The sequence below is a fragment of the Cavia porcellus genome, unplaced genomic scaffold (genome assembly GCF_034190915.1).
Source record: "Cavia porcellus strain 051 isolate PalLab524CR breed Dunkin Hartley unplaced genomic scaffold, mCavPor4.1 scaffold_1, whole genome shotgun sequence".
In the NCBI taxonomy this organism is placed as follows: Eukaryota; Metazoa; Chordata; class Mammalia; order Rodentia; family Caviidae; genus Cavia; species Cavia porcellus.
In genome coordinates, this window is record NW_026947484.1 from 145522982 (window position 1) to 145544043 (window position 21062).

The 21062-nt window shown below is 37.4% G+C and overlaps 1 protein-coding gene, 1 long non-coding RNA gene and 1 pseudogene across 2 annotated transcripts in view; 2 read left to right on the plus strand and 1 right to left on the minus strand.

Moving 5' to 3' along the window:
* The window catches only part of LOC100726439 (calcium-activated chloride channel regulator 4-like), a 25136-nt gene extending 23930 nt beyond the window's left edge, over positions 1–1206 (minus strand). The window contains 2 exon segments of the mRNA XM_013142740.2: positions 677–824; positions 964–1206. Of these exon segments, the coding sequence (XP_012998194.2) occupies positions 677–824; positions 964–1101 (286 nt within the window). The 5' untranslated portion in view covers positions 1102–1206.
* Positions 1–21062, plus strand: part of LOC134477874 (uncharacterized) — a 118565-nt gene that overhangs the window by 77778 nt on the left and 19725 nt on the right. The window lies entirely within an intron of this gene.
* LOC106025485 (UAP56-interacting factor-like) lies at positions 2476–4431 on the plus strand (annotated as a pseudogene).

Genomic DNA, 21062 nt, shown 5'->3' on the forward strand with positions numbered 1-21062 from the left:
AGAGAGAGAGAGAGAGAGAGAGAGAGAGAGAGAATGAATGCTGGGGTATGTGAGTTCGTGAAAGTTTTCTTTGAATAGTGACATTTGAGTTGATCCTACTTTACCAATGATTCAGATTTTTAAGATAATACACATTAGCTCCTTGAACAAATGATCTTAACATTTAGAATTTAATACATGAAATATTTTTAATAGGTTCAAGTAATCAGTTATCATATTTTCACTTATGTAACCAAATGGTTTAAATGGTCATATCAGCAACAGCCTACAAGTGTTACTTTGCAGTCTATAACTAGCGTCATGGCTCTTTCCATCTTTCTGCACATCTGATCAACTGTGGAAAGCTAGAAAATGAAAATCTAAAACATATGCTCTCAGAAAAGGTGATATTTCTGTAATCTGTTAGAATTCCCATAGATACTACAGTGTCTATTTACATGAGTGTCTGTTTACATAGGGTTGTCTGCTTTAAGATAAACACAAGGTAGAAACCACTGTGTTCCTGAGTTTGATGGGAACATGCATAAAAAGGGTAGCCTACTTGTTTAAGATCACACAGCCTGATAAGCAGAAGATTCAGGATTTAAACCTATGTACTTTGGCTGAAATGCATTTACTCTTAACTGGGAAGAGAGCTATTTGCTGCGAGATGAAATGTTTTAATCAAATTTCCTACCTGATGGTCCGTATTCATTTTGTTTCTTTCCCAGTACAAAGCCAGGGGTGAAATGAATGTATTCTGCTTTTTCTCCACATTCTGTGAACTGCCTGGTATAAGGTTCATCTTGGCCTGGGAGGGTTGGTGGTGCAATTATAATATCAGCCTGAGAGTGTTGGAAAAGATTGTGAAAACATCAGCATTGGACATGGACAGCATTTAGTCTGGAAAACTCTGAAATGATGAGCTAAGGTTGGCATTAGCAGATGTAGAAAGCATTTTAAAGAAAAGTCATTGACACTTACATGTTGGTAGCTCTCATATTTTGGCCTCCTGTATTGTGTGTTTTCTTTCCAATTCTTAGGAATTAATATAGACACATTTTTGAAAAAAAATCTCTTTTCTGTGGCTTCAAACAGGTAAGTAGATGCTGTTGTCACCATGTCCTATTATCAAAGGGAAACAGTATGTGAAAACAATCAAGTGAGAATGGACTAAAGGTATAATCTCAGACATTTTCCATCTTCAGACATTAAAACCAAAAAAAAAAAAAAAGGACTGATGAGCAGGGTCTCTCTATCCATGGTCACAGCTCTATTAGTTGTCAATTCCAAATTCCAAATGCTTCATCCTGTGCTTTGAAAATCATGCACCACTTATATCAAAAGCCAAATGCCTGGAAATTGTCTAGAACAATAAAATACATAGAATTTAGACTCATTAAGACTTGATTCTAACCCTTAGTTAATATTTTCTGTCATCAAAACTTGATCATTTATCTAACTGTTCTTTTGCTTGCTTTCCTTATCTCTTAAGTGGATAATTGCTACTTACTTTTAAGGTCACTGTGGACATGGATAGTTTTGGACAGTGCTGTACACATAGACACTTAATGAACTGGTTTATATCATTACCATTTGTACAAAGCGTCAAGAGAGAGCAGTCTTAGTTGATGTAAGCTAAAGGCAGCCCCAGTGTGTTTCACTCCACCCTATTTTAGATTAGCTCTACTTTGCAAGTTGCCCCTTACAAAATTACTCTTTGTTCTTCCCCATTGCCACCATATTGTAAACTCTAAAGTCACCTTTGTGTGACTGAGACACTAAATGTTGTAGTCAACTACAATATTGCAGGAAAATCAGCTAGACCCACATCTGTTCCACAAATCCCTAATCAGTTATTAGGTCCAGGAGTTGCAAATACTTATAAAATATAGCAATATTTTACTAAAGATGATTTAGAATTATAATGGTAATATGAAATGTTCCACCTAAGCAACATTGTATTTTAAGAAGTACACTTAAAAATGACAAATTAGGACCACTAATCGATGCTCTAAAACTCCTTAAATGATTAAAAGAAAGTATTTTATCACTGTGTTAAAAAGATTCTTTATAAGCTGCTTTGATAATCCTTGGTAAAAATGAGGATGTCGATGGAAAGGAAAATAGTGTTTCTTGAGAAAAACTTTAGTACCGCTGTTACTAGATTGTAGTCCTATTCATTCTTTTCAGATCACTATTATCACCCTGCAGCCTGGCCTGGGCCCTCACTTTTTCCAGCTTTTCCACTGTCTAGCTTAACCTTCTCTGCTCAGCTCATTAGAACTCTCATTCCATTTTAAAGGACAATATTGTCAGTTAAACCGAACAAATAACATTCCAGCTAATTTTACCAGGAGTGGAAATAACAAAACTGTGTCATAAAAAACAAAACCAAGAATCTGCATGCATCTTACATCAACTAAGACTGCTCTCTCTTGATGCTTTGTGACTCTGGCCTCACCAGCTGAGTGTTCAGTGCTACCTCTCAGAGCCATGAATCAGTTTGGTGCCTGGCTGTTGGGTCCACGGCAACCCTGTCGTCACTCCCGAAAGTCCACAGTAATGAGAATCTCGACAAAATCAGTGTGTCTCTAAATGATATTATCACGTGCAATTGAAAGGAAGCAGAATTTTCTGAGGCTAAATAGAAGACTCTAGCAAAGTAGTGCTTGGCAATTCAGGATGACAGTACCAAGGGAGAATCCAGCAGAATTATAGGTTTGGTAACACTAAGCTAAGCCGAAGAGGAAGAGTAACGCCTGGAAGAGCCGTCCTCATGGAGGGATCACTGGCCTGCAGCCGGGAAGGCACCTGGGATTCGGAAAGGAGTTAGCACTATGAATTGTCCACCTCTAAGTGGCAAGAGTGTAGAATGATATTTTCTTGTGTTAAGAAGGAAAACAAACCTTCTGACACAAAATGAAGTGCAAAGAAAACCCCTGCAGTTCTCAAGAGACCCTAACCAGTTAAACAGAAAGAATAAAATCCCAGCTAATTTTACCAGGAGTAGAAATAAATTGAGTCATCAGAAAGACACCTGTCAGCCAACTTCTCTTTTCTGAAGAGGCCAGACGGTTCAGGCCCAGTTGAACACAGAACAAGCGCTAGATGATGTAGTAGCAAAGAGAACTCTCAGTGGCCCAATCCCACCACCCACGGAGGAATTTTGACTGTGTCCATTGACAGTGCTGGGCAGTACAGTGCCCAGTAACTCAGAACCCATGATTAACTCATGCTGCTCTACTCACATTCTTTTTAAAAAATTTTAACTTATTTTTTATTTATTTAAAGAAAAAAAAACAAAATAGAAAAGAAGGGTAGAATAATACAGAATTCAACAAAAAATTAACATTAAGGAATTGCTAGTTGATACATATTGTCATCTTAGAAATAGCTGTTCAAGTTTCAAAATCAAAGCATTAAAAGTGGATAGACACTCAAACATTGACAGTGTAAACCATTCTGTTCAATGACCAATGAAAATTTAGTAATATAGTCATCTATCTTATAAACTTATGCATACAGTTATATCCTTTAGAGCACTTTCCTTCCTTTTCATCTTTACAATATCTATTATACATTTTGGGTCTTATTACTTTTTAAGTTTTTATTATTTTTTACACTAGAGAGACAGTGTCGTATTTACTAATGTGAATCTTGTTTATTTCACTTATGAGGATAGTCTCAAGTTGCCTCCATTTATCTATAAAGGCTTCAAGATCATTCTTTTTTATAGCTGAGTAATATTCCATTGTATAAAAGTACCACATTGTTTTCATCCACTCTGTGGTTGATGAACATTTTAATTGTTTCCAAGACTTAGCTATTATAAATTGTGCTGCTATAAACATGGGTGCATATATATCACTGTGACGTGACCTTTTCAAATTTTCTGGGAAAATACCCAGGAGAGGAATAGCTGGATTGAATAGAACTTCTAATCCTAGTTTGTTGAGGAATCTCAATACTGATTTCTACATGGATGCATGAGTCTACACTCCCACCAACAGTGAAGAAATGATTCTTTTTCCCCAAAGCCTTGCCAACATTTTTATAATTTTATTTCTTGATGGTGGTCATTCTTTCTAGGGTGAGGTGATATCTCAGTGTTATTTTAATATGCATTTCTCAAATGACCAGTGATGGTGAGCATTTCTTCATATATTAATTTGCCATTTGTATATCTCTGTCTGAGAAATGTATATTCATCTTCTTTGCCCATTTTTGGAGAGCGTACCCACATTCTTGACGAAGTGGGAACAGTCTGATGTCAAGGAAGTTCCTAAAGGTGCCCCCCCTACAATTTGACATAAATGGTGTTGGACAATAGGGATGACTTTGAATGAACAATTTGGAATCCTAAAGGAGCAAAGGGGCACTCTGACATACGGCAAAGGAGGTAGCCGCTTTGTCATTGTGGGACAGATTCCATGTCAAAAGAACTTCTGAGTGATGACTCTGAAAAGTTGTTACTTGAAGAATTCATCACAGAACTTCAAGAAACTTTACCTTAAAATATTCACAAGGCTAGAGAACTCTTATTTTTGAAGTTTTTATTTAAAATGCATAAAATAATGCCCTAAAAGGTAACAGGGAATATACCTATCTGTTCTTAAAGATTTCTTGCTTGGCCCAGGCAGAACAAGTTTTGTTGACTTCCTTGATTCCTCATGCAGCAAATGGAAGACAGAAAGACAGAAATCGATTAGTTTTATGATAGTGATATTTAGAATCTTATCACCTCTGCCCACTTTTTAGACTTTGCCATGGTAAAACTTTGGCCTCTGTAATACGAGTAGGTCCCTTTGTTGCTGTCATTTATCCTTTAAAAGTGTTGATGCAATAAGGAAAGTTACCTTTTCTTCATTAGACACATTTTTAGAAACCATATGTGAACTCTAGTTTTGGCTTTGAAGATTTATGGAACTATCTGGAACTTGGTTCATTTTTCAGGTGGTGTTAAATTAGACCCCTAGAGTTAGAAATCTTTAGTGCTGAACTTTTAACAACAAATGTGGTTCTTGGTGTCTGAAGGCTGTAAATGCACGCTTACAGAATTATCTGACAAGACACTGGAGAAGGTCCAGTGTAAAAAGCTGACAGTTCGTATTTAGTAATGAAAACGTGCAAAGAAGGAGCAAGATGGAGCACCAGAAACTTAGGTGAAAACCTTCAAAACCCAAGTCATAGATGCATTTTGGATTTAATGTAATCTTGAGTCTAGTGTCTGCAGATTCTTAACTGATATTTGAAATTTTGGTTTTAAAAACTCATGGAGTCCCTGAGATATTTGATAGTAAAATTAATAGCTTTACAATGCTACACTTTCTTCTTATTCAAAAAGTTAAAATTTTAAGCTTACTGAATTATGTAATTCATAACTCCAGGAAAAATATATCACAAAGGAAAAAAATGTGTAAAATTAGAATACAGTATATCATAACCCTTGTTGTATAACTTCCACTCAGATTTTTTTGTGTGATATAAAGTTCAGGCATTTAGGGGGAGAAAGAACTTTCCCTGTACTCTGAAGAAATAGGGAGGAGTTAGTCTATTGTGCCAAGGTAGTGCTGAGAGCCTTGAGAGAGCACTACAAATTACAGTAAAATGCCAAAATAGCAACATATTCCAGCTGAAAATTAACAAGTTTGGTCATTTTGAAGCTTGACTTTTTGATTTACTGTAATGTTCAAACCTCAAAATAAGTATTGTTTCTCAGTCTATATTATTAGTGTTGAGTTTTCCTGTAAAATGAAGCATTATTGTTCCTGAATACCTTACACTGTATGTTAGACTTCATTGTCTCTTAGGTTCCTTGGGTTACTGACTGATTTATGCCAGCCTTGGGAAGTTATCAGTAACAGTTCCATGCTTCTACCAAAGAAATCTGATCCTTAATATCTGATATTTTGCCAGTAGAATTTGAGAATAAACCAGCTTTTTGTGGCAATTTGAATCTTTTTATAAAGGCCGAGGACTCACTGCAGAACATTTTCACAAATATGTATGACTAATATTTGATCTAAGAACAATACATTTTAGACTGCCTGGAATTCTTGATAGCTTATTTTATTTTTTGTCTTTTTTTTTTGTTGTTGTTTTTATCAGTACCAGGGATCGTACTCACGACTGCCTGCTTGCAAAGCAGGCGCTTATGCCGCTGAGCTAAATCCCCAGCCCCTGTAGCTTATTTTAAAGTAAAAGAAAAACAACTGAGTGTGAGTTTGCTGGTATAAAAAGGTTTTCAATTTCCTTATTTTAAATATTACTATACAGAGGAGTTGTTAATGTTTTTTTGGAAGATCTTAAAATTGTCCCAAATGTTGACATTAAGTGCATCAAATAACAAAGTATCTTTGGTATATTAAACTTTTGCAATTCAAAGAAACAAAGCAGTCTATGTCTTTATCTATCTATGTTCTGCATGGAGGGGCTTTCTCTCCTTTCTCTATGTACCTCCCTTCACTCCAGCATGCCATAAATATTCAAAAAATAATTATTTAAACAATCTAATGTTGCATGGTTTCTTTTGTATAAAAAACTTAGTATAAATGACTAAAGAGCAAAATAAAAGCTAGATAATGATAATAAAAGATAGCAAAATGAATGTAGATGTTTTACAAATGGGAAGAGGCCTAAAAGATGGAGAAGGGAGAGAGAGAAGGAGAAGTAAAATGAATTCAGATGAGCTGTGCACATGTACCAACTCCTGATGATGCACTAAAAATTTCAAAGTTAAAAAAATGAGTCCAAGAGCTTATTTACAGATGAGGGAGGAAACTGAGATTCGAGGAGGTCATGGACTTGTCTTTGGCCTTGTAGTGGGACAAGGTGGGACCCGGTGCAGGACTCCATCTCTTTCTGCCTCTCCAGCATGGTCTTTTTCACACCATGCTGCTTCTGGACTCCCTGCAATATCCCCACAGATATATTTCCACAATAATCGTTTGCTATTAACTTTGTTCTCCACAATTCAAGAAATCTGACCTTACCTTTATGCGTTCAATTATTTGTCTATCTTCTGGCACATCAGGATCTATTGCAATGATGATGTCTTCATAGCCATTGTCCTTCAGCTGCACTAGGGACGCGTTTGAGCCCTGCAGCAGGTGCAGGACTAAGAGGGGAGCGAGGGCTCTGAACAGCCCCATTGTTCCTCTGTTCCTTCTTGGTTTGAATGGTGGTTTGTCAAGTTTGTCTTTTGCGTTTTCTTAGCTTTTTCTCACACTCACACATACCATATCAGCATGGGCTGATTATGGAATATTAACTGAATAAAGGTCAGCCTTACATATGTCATAAAACATGTGCCTTCAGTTTGCTCAATCGTTTTATTGTACCTGTGATAACTCGGACCCTGGAATAAAATCCAAAGAAGCAAGAAATTAAAATTTAGGGAGCAAAGGCTTTATTTTAGGCCAGGCCTGGTGCTGCAGTATCTGGGAGCCAATTTGGAAGACTGCATGCCTGACAGCTAAATGGCAGGGCTTTTATCTTGTACAACCACAAACAGCTGCCGGTCTCACAATGGAAGGGGGGGGGGCTGGGGCACACTACAAAACAGGAACATGGCGATTACATTTCTTGGGAAGAAGCAAGGTTCAGGTAAGGGTTGGGCTAGCAAGCAAGTTTCCCTGCAAACAAGCAAGTTTACCCTTTAAACAAGTTTAGCTTAGGAAGACATCCTGTTTCCCTCAGCAGAGAATAGAGAAGGCTAGCAGTAATTAACAACCCCTGTTAGCTTATTTTAGCACCACATCTGTTATTTGTAGAGGGCAATAATGGTTAACATATCAATTAGGTAAGATTTTTACAATTCTTTACAGAGGAGAGCATTGATTAACATATCAATTAGGTCACCCAGAGGGGGAAAGAAAACACATATACAGTATGGCCACATTACAGGTATTTTGGTATGATACAAATATAACAAAGTTATTTTTTCTAGATTACAACAGTACCTTATTATAAAAGCAATGAAAACGCATAGTAGAAATCAGAATTTTTCATAAAATGCACTACCTTTGTTATGGAACATGATTTATTATATTTTTTCTTTTTTAGTTGCAACAAGTTGTTAGATAAATCTTATAAAATATATTTGTACTATTCACTAAAATACAATTTTTGACTATAATGCTTTTAGAAATCCATTGTTTTTTTCATTGTTTTGTAGTAAATAATTATACTTTAAAACAAGAGTTTTAAACATGAAACATACGAATATCATAATAAAAATATACAACTGAAGCCAAGTGGGCTGTAATTCCAGCTCTCTGGGAGTCTCAGGCAGGAGGAGCACAAACTCAAGCCAAGTCTGGATAACCTAGCAACTTTGTGAGACTCTACCTCAAAAGCAAAAATAAACAAAAGGGGTGGGTGTGAAGTAGTGTTTAGGGATGTGGCTTAGTATGATAGAGTGTTGGCTGTAAAAACTCATAATTTACTATAATGATCACCAACAAAATAAAACTCATAATGTGGATGAATTTGAGTCCACATGAAAACTCATAATGTGAGTTTATGAAAACTCATAATGTGAATTTGAATAAGACATAGCAGTCACAGGGGAATATGCCATACGACTCTGGCTGTAGAAAATAACATCAAAAGGAAAAACAATCTATACTGTCAGAGTCATGACAATAGTTATCTTGAGGGAGACAATGAGTATAAGGGAAAAAAGACATGGTAATTTGAGTTGCCAGTGACTTTTTCTTCTTGTTACTGATGCTAGTTATATAGATAGGTGGTTCATAAAAATTCATCTAGCACTTGACAGAAAAGAAAGCTTGAATGCTTATGATAAGCTGTAGAGCAAAGAGTAAAAAGGGTAAAAAAATTTTATTTGAAATAAATGCCACCATACAGACTAACATCTATAAAATAACAATTCATTTTTCTCATCTCATCATGCATTCAATATCTATTTATTCAGAATTGACTATGGGTCAGGCTGAATTTTTGTTGATAAAGGGACAGATAATATTTCTTGTTAGTGCCAAGATATAGGAAATAGGCTTGCAGCAATAAATTAGGAAGAAGAAACTTCATGTATAATTTGAGTTTGTTTAAATGGATGCTGAAGGTGCAAATATACGTAATTACAAAAAAATAGTTTAAAGAATTAATCAGGTTTTTTATTTGTGATTCTGGAATCTGATAACATCTTGTTCTATAAAATATGTTGAGTAATTCTCCAGACACCACAGAGTGATTGGTTTTGTTGATTAACAGGAGTTTACTGCAAATCCCTTTTCTTGTGAGGGTTAAAGCAGAAGAAACTTCTGTATAATGATGTTCTTCCTGATTGGCTGCTGTGAATCTAGAAATGCTAGTCTCTTTGGGGGTTGACCTGCTTCACTTATTGTAAGTGACTCCATCTAGGTTTGATCTGTCCGCTGGGGCCTATTGAAAGAAAGTGGTACAAACAGTGGTCCTGTAACACCTTCCCATCGCTTTGTTTAACACAGGCTAGTTGGAAGGTTAACCAGGAGGAGACATTAGAGCAGTTTGTTGTTGTAGTACACTGGGGGTATAGTTCAAAGTCCTTTACTGCAGTTTGGATGGTATGACTTAGCACTGCTGTCTAGAAGTATATTAGCTCCTTTCTGTAATTTATGCCATGATTATCAGGTAGTTACTGGTTTCTTTTGTGTTCCTTTTGTCCAACTACAGACTAATTACCACTTGAGAGAAGACAGGCTTCATTGCTCTCATTTAAAACATGTTTCCTTATTGAGCAAGGTGATGGCTTTGAGGCCATAACGATACCATGATAGATTGTCTCCTGCCCCAAACAGTCTCACCATGTAGAGGAAAATAAGGACAAATAAATGACAGTTACGATACGAGAGTTAAAGTGAGCCTCAGGGGTAAGAATTAGATGAGGTTAGAAGTGGTCCAGGGAAAATGGAATCTTGTATGTGATGGGAGAAACTTTGAGACCTGAGAGGTGAGTAGGAACGACCTGAAAGGCATTCACTGAGATATCAAAGGGCTGGGAGCTCACTCAGTGCAAAGAAGGATCATTATGGGGATTTAGATAGTGGAGTGAAAGGCTCAGCCTCACACTTTACAAAGACTTGTGCTTGAAAGTGAACAGTGGGTTGGAAACAGGGTTGGATGTGCCTGCTCTGGGTGCCAAGTGATCAGTGTCCCTTTACCTTGATACTGGCAGTGAACGGGGCTGTATTTCAGCCCTCATTCTTTGACCCTGGTGCTTTCAGGCAGGGCACAAGCACAACCTGCACAAAGGTTCTCAATGGCTCTGTCTGGAGAAGGGCTTTTTGAAAAACACACATAAGAGATGCTGAGGGCGTGAACTAAGAGAGAGACAGGTTGGGGGCTTTATAAGACATCAGGGACTGTCAGGAGCTGGTGAATGACTGGATATAGAGGAAAAGGAAGGGAGAGAATAGCAGTGTCTCTGTATTTGTGTGAGCCAATTCCACTGCTACCATTGCTTTTGGGTATTCAAATTGTCTTGATTTGATAATTAAGACCCAGATGTGTTTTTTTTTTTTTTCAAAACTTCAGTCTTTGAGGGGAAGTTCTTTTTCTTTTCTTGTAAATGAGGGCAGATTTATGTCTTTAGAGGCTTGAACTTGCATGGGGGAAGGAATGTATGATCTATCTCTTTTAATGGCTTATTTTATTTTATTTTAGTGTTAGTAGGGATTGTATCCAGAGAATTCACACTAAGCTACACTCCCAATCTTTTTTTCTACTTTTTTATTTTGAGACAGGCCCTTCCTGTGTCACTAAATTGCACAGTCTGGGCAGGAACTCACAGTATTTGTGCCTCAGCCTCTCAGAGTGCTATGACTTTCTTTTCTCTTTCCCTGTGTCTTTAGCTTGGGTTTTGGAGATAAAAAAGCCAGTGACTCCTTATGTGGTGTAGTTTTAGATGTTGCTGCTCCAAAACTGGGTCTCTATTTGGTTCATGTATGTGTTAGCAGGCTTTTCTCTCTGTGTAGTTCCTTGGCATGGACGATCTCAAGTAGACTAAATCCAGTCACTTTCTACAGTGTCCACTATATAAACATGAAACTCTATTTTTTTGTGTATCAAACTTGTTTGAAAGTGCTTCAATGGGCAAACCTCTGTTTTCCACTTTCTCTTTCCTGTTGATTCATTCAGTCTTAGCACCGTCACAAACTCTGCTCATCCAGTGGTCCAGTAATATTTGAATAAGAGAATTGTCATAACTTATTTGCCTTTGTGAGATTTAAACTTTATTAAGGAGTGCCACTTCAGCATAGGGCACTTCTCTAAAAGACCAACACATTTGATAAGCTGGTCCTCTTTTGTGCATGTGTGCATGTGTGTGCGTGCGTGTGTTTGTTTGTTACGTGGGGTTAGATCCAGGGCCTTTGCACTGAGCTACATCCCAGCTGTTTCTACTGTTTGATTTTGAGACAAGATCTCATTAAGTCACTTAGTTGTCTGAGCTGGGCTCAAACATGCAATCCTCCTCTTTCAGCCTCCCAAAGCACTGGGGTTATAGCTGTGTACCACCAGGTCCAGCTCCCTCGTTCTGTTCACCATCATGGATGGTTGAGGTATGAAATTTGTGGGTGGTAGTGGTACAGCTTTGGCTCACCACAAAGAGATATAGCTGGCAAGTTTTAGATTTGAAATGTATGGTATCTTTAGGGATCAGCTGTTTTCCTGAATAGTTGATTTTGGGGAAATGGGATCTTGGTGAGTACTATCTACAATTTGTTCCAACAGTAAGGATCCCCTTTTGAGAGCAAAAACTATGAGCTCTTAGGAAATCTGAATCTGAATGGAAGGGTAGTTTGTGGACAGGGCAAGGTTTTATTAGCCTAGAAACTTGATGAGTATCATGAAATATACATCATTGATTGAAAGTAAAGAGCACTTTAACTTTTTCAATTTATTTGTGAGGCAGTCTCCCTAGATAGTTCAGCCTGGTCTTGAACTCACTGTGCAGCCCAGGCTAGGGATGAATTTGGGATGATCCTCCTGCCTCAACCTCTCATGTAGTGGGATTACAGGAATGTGCCACCACACCCAGCATTTGTTTGTTTGTTTGTTTGTTTAAAGACAGAGTCTCACCATGAGTTTAGACTGGCCTAGACTTACTATATAGCCTGGGCTGTCCTTGAACCTCCTGCCTCAGCCTCTAGAGTGCTGGGGTTACAGGTGTGTTTCACCATGCTTGGCCCATTTTCAATTTTATGTAAACCAAACTTAAAATGTAAAATAGCTCTTTCACATTTACCATAAAACTTAACAATTGCTGTACAAATAAAGCCTGTCTTAGCTACATGTTACTTTTTCAGATTTTCACTGCTTTTATTATGCTCTAAGTCTCAGTAAAGATTCCTGAAAGAATATTTCTTTTTTTTTATTTTATTTAAGAGGAAAAAGAGAAAAACACAAAAACAAAGCGGTGTAAGGGTACATGTAATACAGAACTACAAAAAAAAACAAACAAAAAAAAACAAAAAAAAACTTAACAGTAAGAAATCACCTGTTAATAGATTACATATTATCATCTTGAAAATAGTTGCTCAAATCACAGTATCAAAGAATACAAGGGGGACATTCAAACAGGGAGACTGCAAACAGCTGTGTTCAATGATAAAAACATTGATATAGTCAGCTATTTAACACCCCTAAACACACTTGCTGTTATATCCGTTAGAGCTCTTTTTCTTTTTTTTTCCCTCTCTTTTTTTACAACAAAATTTACACATTTTGGATTTTATTACTCCTTAGTGCTTATTACTTTTTTGGGGGGAGAGAATAAAGTCAAATATGGCAAAACAAAGCTGTCAGTCAAAACCAAGGATAGACATAGCACATGGTGTAGAACAGAGTACAAGGTTATCAACAATGGTTATCAACGTTGTCTCTTGTTTCCTTAAAAAGAATTGTCTATCTCATTAGATATTATAAAGTTGGACAAAACAGTAGAGAACAAGACCAATAAAACTTAAGCATTGTAAACATTACAGGACTTCTAAAGAAGACAATAGTCAAACCAGAATGGGCATCTTACTGAATCTTATTGCCTTCAAAGTAGTTGCCTATATCCTTAAACTTGATACTATCATACAGAATGGAACAGAGTCTAATCAGTTAAAACAAGATCGTGGGAGTATTACAGGACTTCAAAACAAGTTAATAGGAAATCAAAAAGAGTTACTATTTATATATCCTAATTTTTTAAATTTTTTCCCTTAATTAAGACAAACATAAGAAATGACTAAATAATTTTTTTTAAAAGAATAAGGGGGAGATTGAGATAAAACAGGACATAACAATGTAACAATAGAGGTCAAAGCATGACTTTTTCAGCAACCTAGTACTTCACCACCATATAACCCGACTTAATAGTAGTTACCATAGTGTCTGTCTTTTTCCTTGAAATATTTGGATAAAACTTCATATACTCTAGCTTCAAATATTTCCATATCAAGAAGCCCAGAATAAAGCCTTTCTAATTAATGAGTGAAAACTTTATAAGGCTTCAAGGCCACCTAATGGGGAATCATGATTACCACATATTTTTATATATTTGAATCATTACTTACATTAGGGAAACTATTCGGTATTCACACATGCGAGATTGATTTATTTCACTTATGAGTATGGTCTCAAGCTGCGCCCATTTATTGATAAATGTCTCAATGTGATCCTTCGTTATAGCTGAATAATACTCCATTGTATAGAAATACCACAACTTTTTTATCCATTCCTCAGTTGATGGACACTTGGGTTGTTTCCAAGATCTGGCGATTACAAATTGTGCTGCTATAAACATGGGTGCACATATATCACTGTGGTATGATGCTTTCAGTTCTTCTGGGAATATGCCTAGAAGTGGAATAGCTGGAATAAATGGGATTTCCAATCCCAACTTTTTGAGAAATCTCCAGACAGATCTCCACAAAGGCTGTACCAGTCTACACTCCCACCAGCAGTGCAGGAGAGTTCCTTTTTCCCCACAGCCTCTCCAGCATTTATTGTTGGTTTTCTTGATCCTGGCCATTCTTTCAGGAGTGAGATGGTATCTCAGTGTGGTTTTAATTTGCATTTATCTAATGACCAATGATGATGAGCATTTTTTCATGTATTTATTTGCCATTTGCATTTCTTCATCTGAGAATTGCGTATTCATCTCAGATGCCCAATTTTGGATTGGATCTTTGAATTTTGGAGGTCTGAGTTTTTTTAATTCTTTATATGTTTTAGACAAGATGCCCTTGTCTGAGAGAGAGTTCACTAAAATCTTTTCCCAGTTTGTGGGTTTTCTTTTCACTATGCTGGAGATTTCTTTTGACATGCAGAAACTTTTTAATAAGAAATGGTCACAGTTATTGATTCTGGGAAGTATTTCTTGTGCGGTTTGAGTCCTGTTCATGAATTCTTTACCTACTCCTATGTCTCCAAGGTTTCTACCTAATTTGTCTTCCAATAGATTTAGTGTTTCTGTTTTAATATTCAGATCTTTGACCCATTTAGATTTTAATTTAGTACATGGTGATAGACATGGGTCTAGCTTTAGTTTTCAGCAAATGGAGAGCCAGTTTTTCCAGCACCATTTATTAAAGAGACTGTCGTTCTTTCAGTGAACCTGCTTGGCTCCTTTATCAAAGATAAGGTGGTTGAGTGTGTTTGTAGTTGTGGTTGTATCTTCTAATCTATTCCATTGATCTTCGGTTCTGTTTTGATTCCAATACCATGTTGATTTTACTACTGTTGCTTTGTAGTATAACTTCAAGTCAGGGATTATGATGCCTCTTGCTTTGTCTTTGCTGCTTAGAATTGCCTTTGCAATTCTAGGTCTCTTCTGGTTCCAGATGAAATTTAGGAGTGATTTCTCTAGATCTATAAGGTATGTTGATGGTATTTCTATTGGGATTGCATTGAATCTGTATAACAGTTTTGGGAGAATGGCCATTTTCACAATGTTTGTTCTTCCTATCCATGAGCAAGGGATGTCTTTCCATTTTCTGAGATCATCTTCAATTTCCTTTTTCAGTGTATTATAATTTTCACTGTATAAGTCTTTCACTTCCTTTGTAAGAGTAATTCCTAAATATTTCATTTTTTTGGTTGCTAATGTGAATAGTCCAGTTTCTCTTATTTCCCTCTCTGTGATTTTGTTGTTTGTGTATAGGAATGCTATTGATTTCTGAGTATTGATTTTGTATCCAGCCACATTACTGAATTTATTTATTGTATCTAAGAGTCTTTCAATGGAGTTTAGGGGGTCTTCTATGTAGAGTATCATGTCATCTGCAAACAATGATAATTTAACTTCTTCTTTTCCTATCTTTACCCCTTTTATTTCTCTTTCTTGCCTAATTGCTCTGGCTAGTACTTCCAGTACTATATTAAATAGGAGTGGTGATAAAGGACATCCTTGTCTTGTGCCCGATTTTAAAGTAAAGGCTTTCAATTTTTGGCCATTTAGTATGATGCTGGCTGTTGGTTTGTCATAAATGGCCTTTATTATATTGAGGTAAAGACCATTTATTCCAATTTTCTGTAAAGTTCTTATCATGAATAAGTGTTGGACCTTATCGAAGGCTTTTTCTGCATCTATAGAAATGATCATGTGATTCTTATTTTTGGCTTTATTGATATGGTGGATTACATTTATTGATTTGCATATGTTGAACCATCCTTGCATTCCTGGGATGAATCCCATTTGGTCATGGTGTATAATCTTCTTGATTTGCTGGATCCTATTTGCCAATATTTTATTGAGGATTTTAGCATCTGTGTTCATTAGGGAGATCGGTCTATAGTTCTCTTTTATAGTTGGGTCTTTCTCAGGTTTTGGTACTAGAGTAATATTTGCTTCCAGGAATGACTTAGGAAGGATTGCTTCCCTTTTAATTTCATTGAACAGTTTGAGGAGTGTCGGCATTAGGTCTTCTTTGTATTTCTTGTAGATTCTGCAGTGAATCCATCTGGGCCTGGGCTCTTCTTGGTGGGTAAGGACTTAATTACATTTTCAATTTCATTAGCAGAGATTGGGCTATTCAACAGTTTTACATTCTCTTGATCTAGCTTTGGTACTTCATATGCTTCTAAGAATCTGTCTATTTCTTCTGTGTTATTAAACTTTTGAGAATAGAGGTTTTCGAAATAGGTGTTGATGATCCTCTGTATTTCTATTGGGTTGGTAGTGATTTCTCCTTTTTCATTTCTTATTGCATGAATTTGAGCTTTTTCTTCCCTTTTTTAAATAAGGTTGGCTAGGGGCTTATCGATTTTATTTATTCTTTCAGAGAACCAACTCTTTGATTCGTTGATTCTTTGGATTGTTTTCTTAGTCTCTATTGCATTGATTTCTGCTCTGATTTTTATAATTTCCTCTCTTCTTTTGGCTTTGGGCTTGACTTGCTCTTCTTTTTCTAGCTGTTTGAGGTGTAGCATCAAGTTATTTATTTGTATTCGTTCTGTTTTCCTGATGTGGGAACTCAGTGCAATAAATTTTCCTGTCAGGACGGCTTTTATTGCATCCCACAGATTCCGGTAAGTTGTATCTGCATTTTCATTTTCTTTTAGGTATTGTTTAATTTCTTCTTTAAGTTCTTCTGTGACCCACTGATTGCTCAAGAGTGTGTTGCTCAGTTTCCATGTGTTTGCGGAATTTTTGCAATATCTTTTATCATTAATTACTAATTTCAGAGCGCTATGATCCGATAACATGCAAGGGATGATTTCAACTCTTTTGCATTTGCTTAAATATGTTCTGTGAGCTAATATATGGTCTATTTTAGAAAATAATCCATGTACTGCTGAGAAGAATGTGTATTCTGATGTTGTTGGGTGGAACATTCTGTATATGTCTATCAAACCCATTTGTTCACAGGTGTGATTCAGTTCTGTTGTTTCTTTGCTCATTTTCTGTCTGGTTGATCTGTCCCTTGGTGTCAATGGCATATTAAGGTCTCCTGTTACAAATGTGTTACTGATAATTTGAGTTTTAATTTTGTTTATAATTGTTTTATATAACTGGGTGCTCTGGAGTTTGGTGCGTATATATTTAAGATAGTTATTTCTTCCTCTTGGAGTTTTCCCCTTACGAGTATGTAGTGACCTTCTTTGTCCTTTGTGGTCATTGTTGGTTTAAAGTTCACGTTGTCTGCAAACAGAATGGCTACTCCTGCCTTTTTTTGGATTCCTGCTGCATGAAGAATTGTTTTCCATCCTTTGACTTTCAGTCTGTGAGTATCCTTCTGGGTTAGATGGGTTTCCTCTAAACAGCATATGGTTGGATTTTGTTTCTTGATCCATTCTGCTAGTCTGTTTCTTTTGATTGGTGCATTGAGACCATTTACATTAATGGTTATTACTGTTAAATGCTGGTTAATTGTAGGAATGTTATCTCTCTGCTGTTGCATCTTTATCTTTCGGTTCTGTTTAATTATTTGCTTTGCTTAGTGGTTTTTTCCTTTGTGTATCTAAACTGTCTTTCAATATTTTTTGCAGGGTTGGTTTGGTGTTCATGAAGTTCTTCAGCTGTTCTTTGTCATGGAAGTATCGTATTGCACCATCTATTTTGAATGATAGTTTTGCAGGATATATCAGTCTTGGTTGGAAATCATTTTGCTTTAGGATCTGGAATACTTCACTCCATGCTCTTCTTGACTTTATCGTTTGTGTTGAGAAGTCTGCTGTGATTCTGATAGGTTTTCCTTTATAAGTGATTTGTCTTTTCTCTCTGACAGCTTTTAATAATCTATTCTTGTGTTGGATTTCTGGGATGGTGATTATTATATGTCTGGGTGTAGTTTTATTTTGGTTATGACTGTTTGGAGTTCTATATGCTTCACTGATCCTGATGTCAGTTTCTGATCTCATGCTTGGGAAATTTTCAGCTATTACTTCTCTAAATATCCTCCTGACATCCTTCATGTTGTCTCCCTCTCTTTCATTAATCCCTATCATTCTTATGTTATTCTTCTTTGCATCGTCTTGCAGTTGTTGAATTGTTGTTTCTTGGTTCCTTGTTATTTTCAAAAAATCTTTCCTTTCCTGTTCACTAGCTGCAATCCTGTCTTCAAGGTCTGAAATTCTATCTTCACTTTCATTAAGGCGGTTTTTACAACTTTCAGTGGAGTTTTTTATTTCCTGTATATCTCTGTGCATCTGCATTATGTATTCTGTTTGTTTCTTATATTGCTCGTCTAGGGATTCTATCTTTTTGTTTAGTTCCTCCAATTTTTTATCTGTGTTTTCTTTAGATATATTTAGAATCTCTTTCATTTCTTTTATCATTTCTTCTTTTATCTGGGAGATTATTTCGAGTTTGAATTTCTTTAAAGCTTCCTGGAGTTGCTTGTCAATTTCAGTGGCTATTGTGTCCGATATATGAGGTGGATGGGATATATTTTCTTCTATATACATCGCTCCTAGGGTTTCTTGAGATGGGCTGGAGGTTTGAGGTTGTAATTTGGTCTTTCGTTTTGTCATTTTCCTATATTTCTGTGTTTCAAGTGTTATTTGAAAGCTTTCTCAGGATCTGTTGAAAATCCCCTTCTATGTTTGGAGCTACTGAGACTCTGGCGCCGCGCTACCCCAAGCCATTAGGCCTACAGAACCAGTGGCCCTCCTCTGCCTGCTCAGAACTCCGCAGTTCCAGACAAGCTGGGCCTCAGGGACACTGTGCGCCCACCTGCCCCTTGGAAGCTCCACAGTTCTTCAATCGCAGCTGGGTTAGGGTACTCACCACAGGCCGCAGTGCTTCAGGAACCTGTGGACCCTCCCTGGTTGCAGAGATATCCACAGTCCTCCAGACACATGGAGAGGCCGATGCAGGCACCCCAAATCTGCCCAGCTCCTCCTCTGCAGACCAATGGCCAGGTGCGGCAGCTAAACACGCTGGGCTAGGCTGGTAGTGTGGGCCAGCCCACCTATTGGGAGCTCAGCAGGTCTCCAAATGAAGCCGGAATGGGGAGGCTGATGTGGAAGCCTCAAACCCACCTCTCCCCTTCACTGCACCTGGAAGCCTGAGGGAACTCCAGCAGTCTGGGCGCAGATATCCAGAGTCCTCCAGACACGCAGAGAGGCCAGTGAGGGCACCCCAGATCTGCCCAGCTCCTCCTCTGCAGACCTGTGGCCAGGCACGGCAGCTAAACAGGCTGGGCTAGGCTGGTAGTGTGGGCCAGCCCACCTATCGGGAGCTCAGCAGGTCTCCAAATGAAGCCGGGGATGGGGAGGCTGATGTGGAAGCCTCAAACCCACCTCTCTCCTTCACTGCACCTGGAAGCCTGAGGGAACTCCAGCAGTCTGGGCGCAGATATCCAGAGTCCTCCACATCTTTTTAATCTACTCTGTGGTTGATGCACATTTTAACTTTTCCAAGATTTAGCTATTACAAATTTTGCTGCTATGAACATGGGTGCACATATATCATTGTGACATGATCTTTTCAGTTTTTGTAGGAAAATATCCAGGAGAAGAATAGCTGGATTGAATGGAACTTCCAATCCTAGGCTTCCGAGAAATCTCCATACTGATTTCCATTGTGGCTGCACCAGTCTACACTCCTACTAACAGTGAAGCAGTGCTCTTTTTTCCCCTGCAGCCTTGCCAACATTTGTTATCCATTGATTTCTTGGTAGCAGCTATTCTTTCCGGAGGAAGATGAAATCTCAATGTTGTTTTAATTTGCATTTCTCGAATGACCAGTGATGGTGAACATTTCTTCATGTATTTATTTGTCATTTGTATGTCTTCATCTGAGAACTATGTGTTCATCTCTCATGCCCACTTTTGGAGAAGGTCTTTGAATTTGGGGGGCTTAATGTTTTTCAATTCTTTATATGTTCTGGATATAAGTCCTTTGTCTGAGGGATTGCTGGCTAAAATTCTTTCCCATTCTGCGGATTTTCTTTTCACTTTGTTGGTGATTTTTTTTGAAGTGCAAAAACTTTTTAGTAATATGAGATCTCAGTTATTGATTCTTTGAAGTATTTCCTGTGCAGTTTGCATTTTGTTCATGAATTCTCTGTATACCCCTATGTCTCTAGGACTCCTACCTACCTTGTCTACCAGTAGATTTAGTGTTTCTGTTTTAATATTTAGATCTTTGATCCACTTAGACTTTAGTTTTGTGCATGGTGATAAGCATGGGTCTATTTTCAGTCTTCAGCATGTGGCGAGCCAGTTTTTCTAACACTATTAAAGAGGCTATCCTTCTTCCAGTGAACATATTTAGCCCCCTTGTCAAATATCAGGTGGCTGACTGTCTTTGTAGTTGTGTTTGCATCTTCTAATCTGTTCCATTGATCCTCAGGTCTATTTCTTTGCCAGTACCATGCTGATTTTATCACTGTGGCTTTGTAGTATAGTTTCAACTCAGGAATTGAGATGCCTCCTGCCTTGCCTTTGTTGCGAGTTGCCCTTGTTATTCTAGGTTTCTTCTGTCTCCAGATGAAGTTTTCAAATGTTTTCTCTAGGTCTGTGAGGTATGTTAATGGCATTTTGATTGGGATTGCAATGAATATGATTGGGGAGAGTGGCCATTTTCACAATGTTGGTTCTTCCTAGCCAAGAGCAAGGAATATCCTTCCATTTTCTAATATCTTCTTCAATCTCCTTTTCTAGTGTAGTATAATTTTCAGCAAATACATCTTTTACATTCTTAGGTTGATTCCTAAGTATTTCATTTTTAAGATGCTATTGTGGAAGGTGATATTTCCATAATTTCTCTCTCACTGAGTTTTTTTATTTGTGTATAGGAATGCTATTGATTTTTGAGTGTTGTCATGGTTTATGTCTGTGTCCCTCAGCCCTCATGAGTTTGAATTGTGCATTTGTTATTTGTTCATTGTCTAGTGCTTGGGTTGATTGTGTCAGTGCTCCACCCACATAGGGGTGGAGCCAGGATGTGATGTAATGGCAGGAAGAAGATGTGTCTTTCTCTTTGCTGGTTTGAGCTTGCTGTTTGGCAGCCGCCATGAAGCCCAGCCATGCCTGCCTTCCTTGGAGTCAACTGAGTGTGGACTGAAATCTCCAAAAACTGTAAGAAATAAACCTTTGCTTCCCCAACTTTGGGCTTCAGGTATTTTGTCTCAGCAACG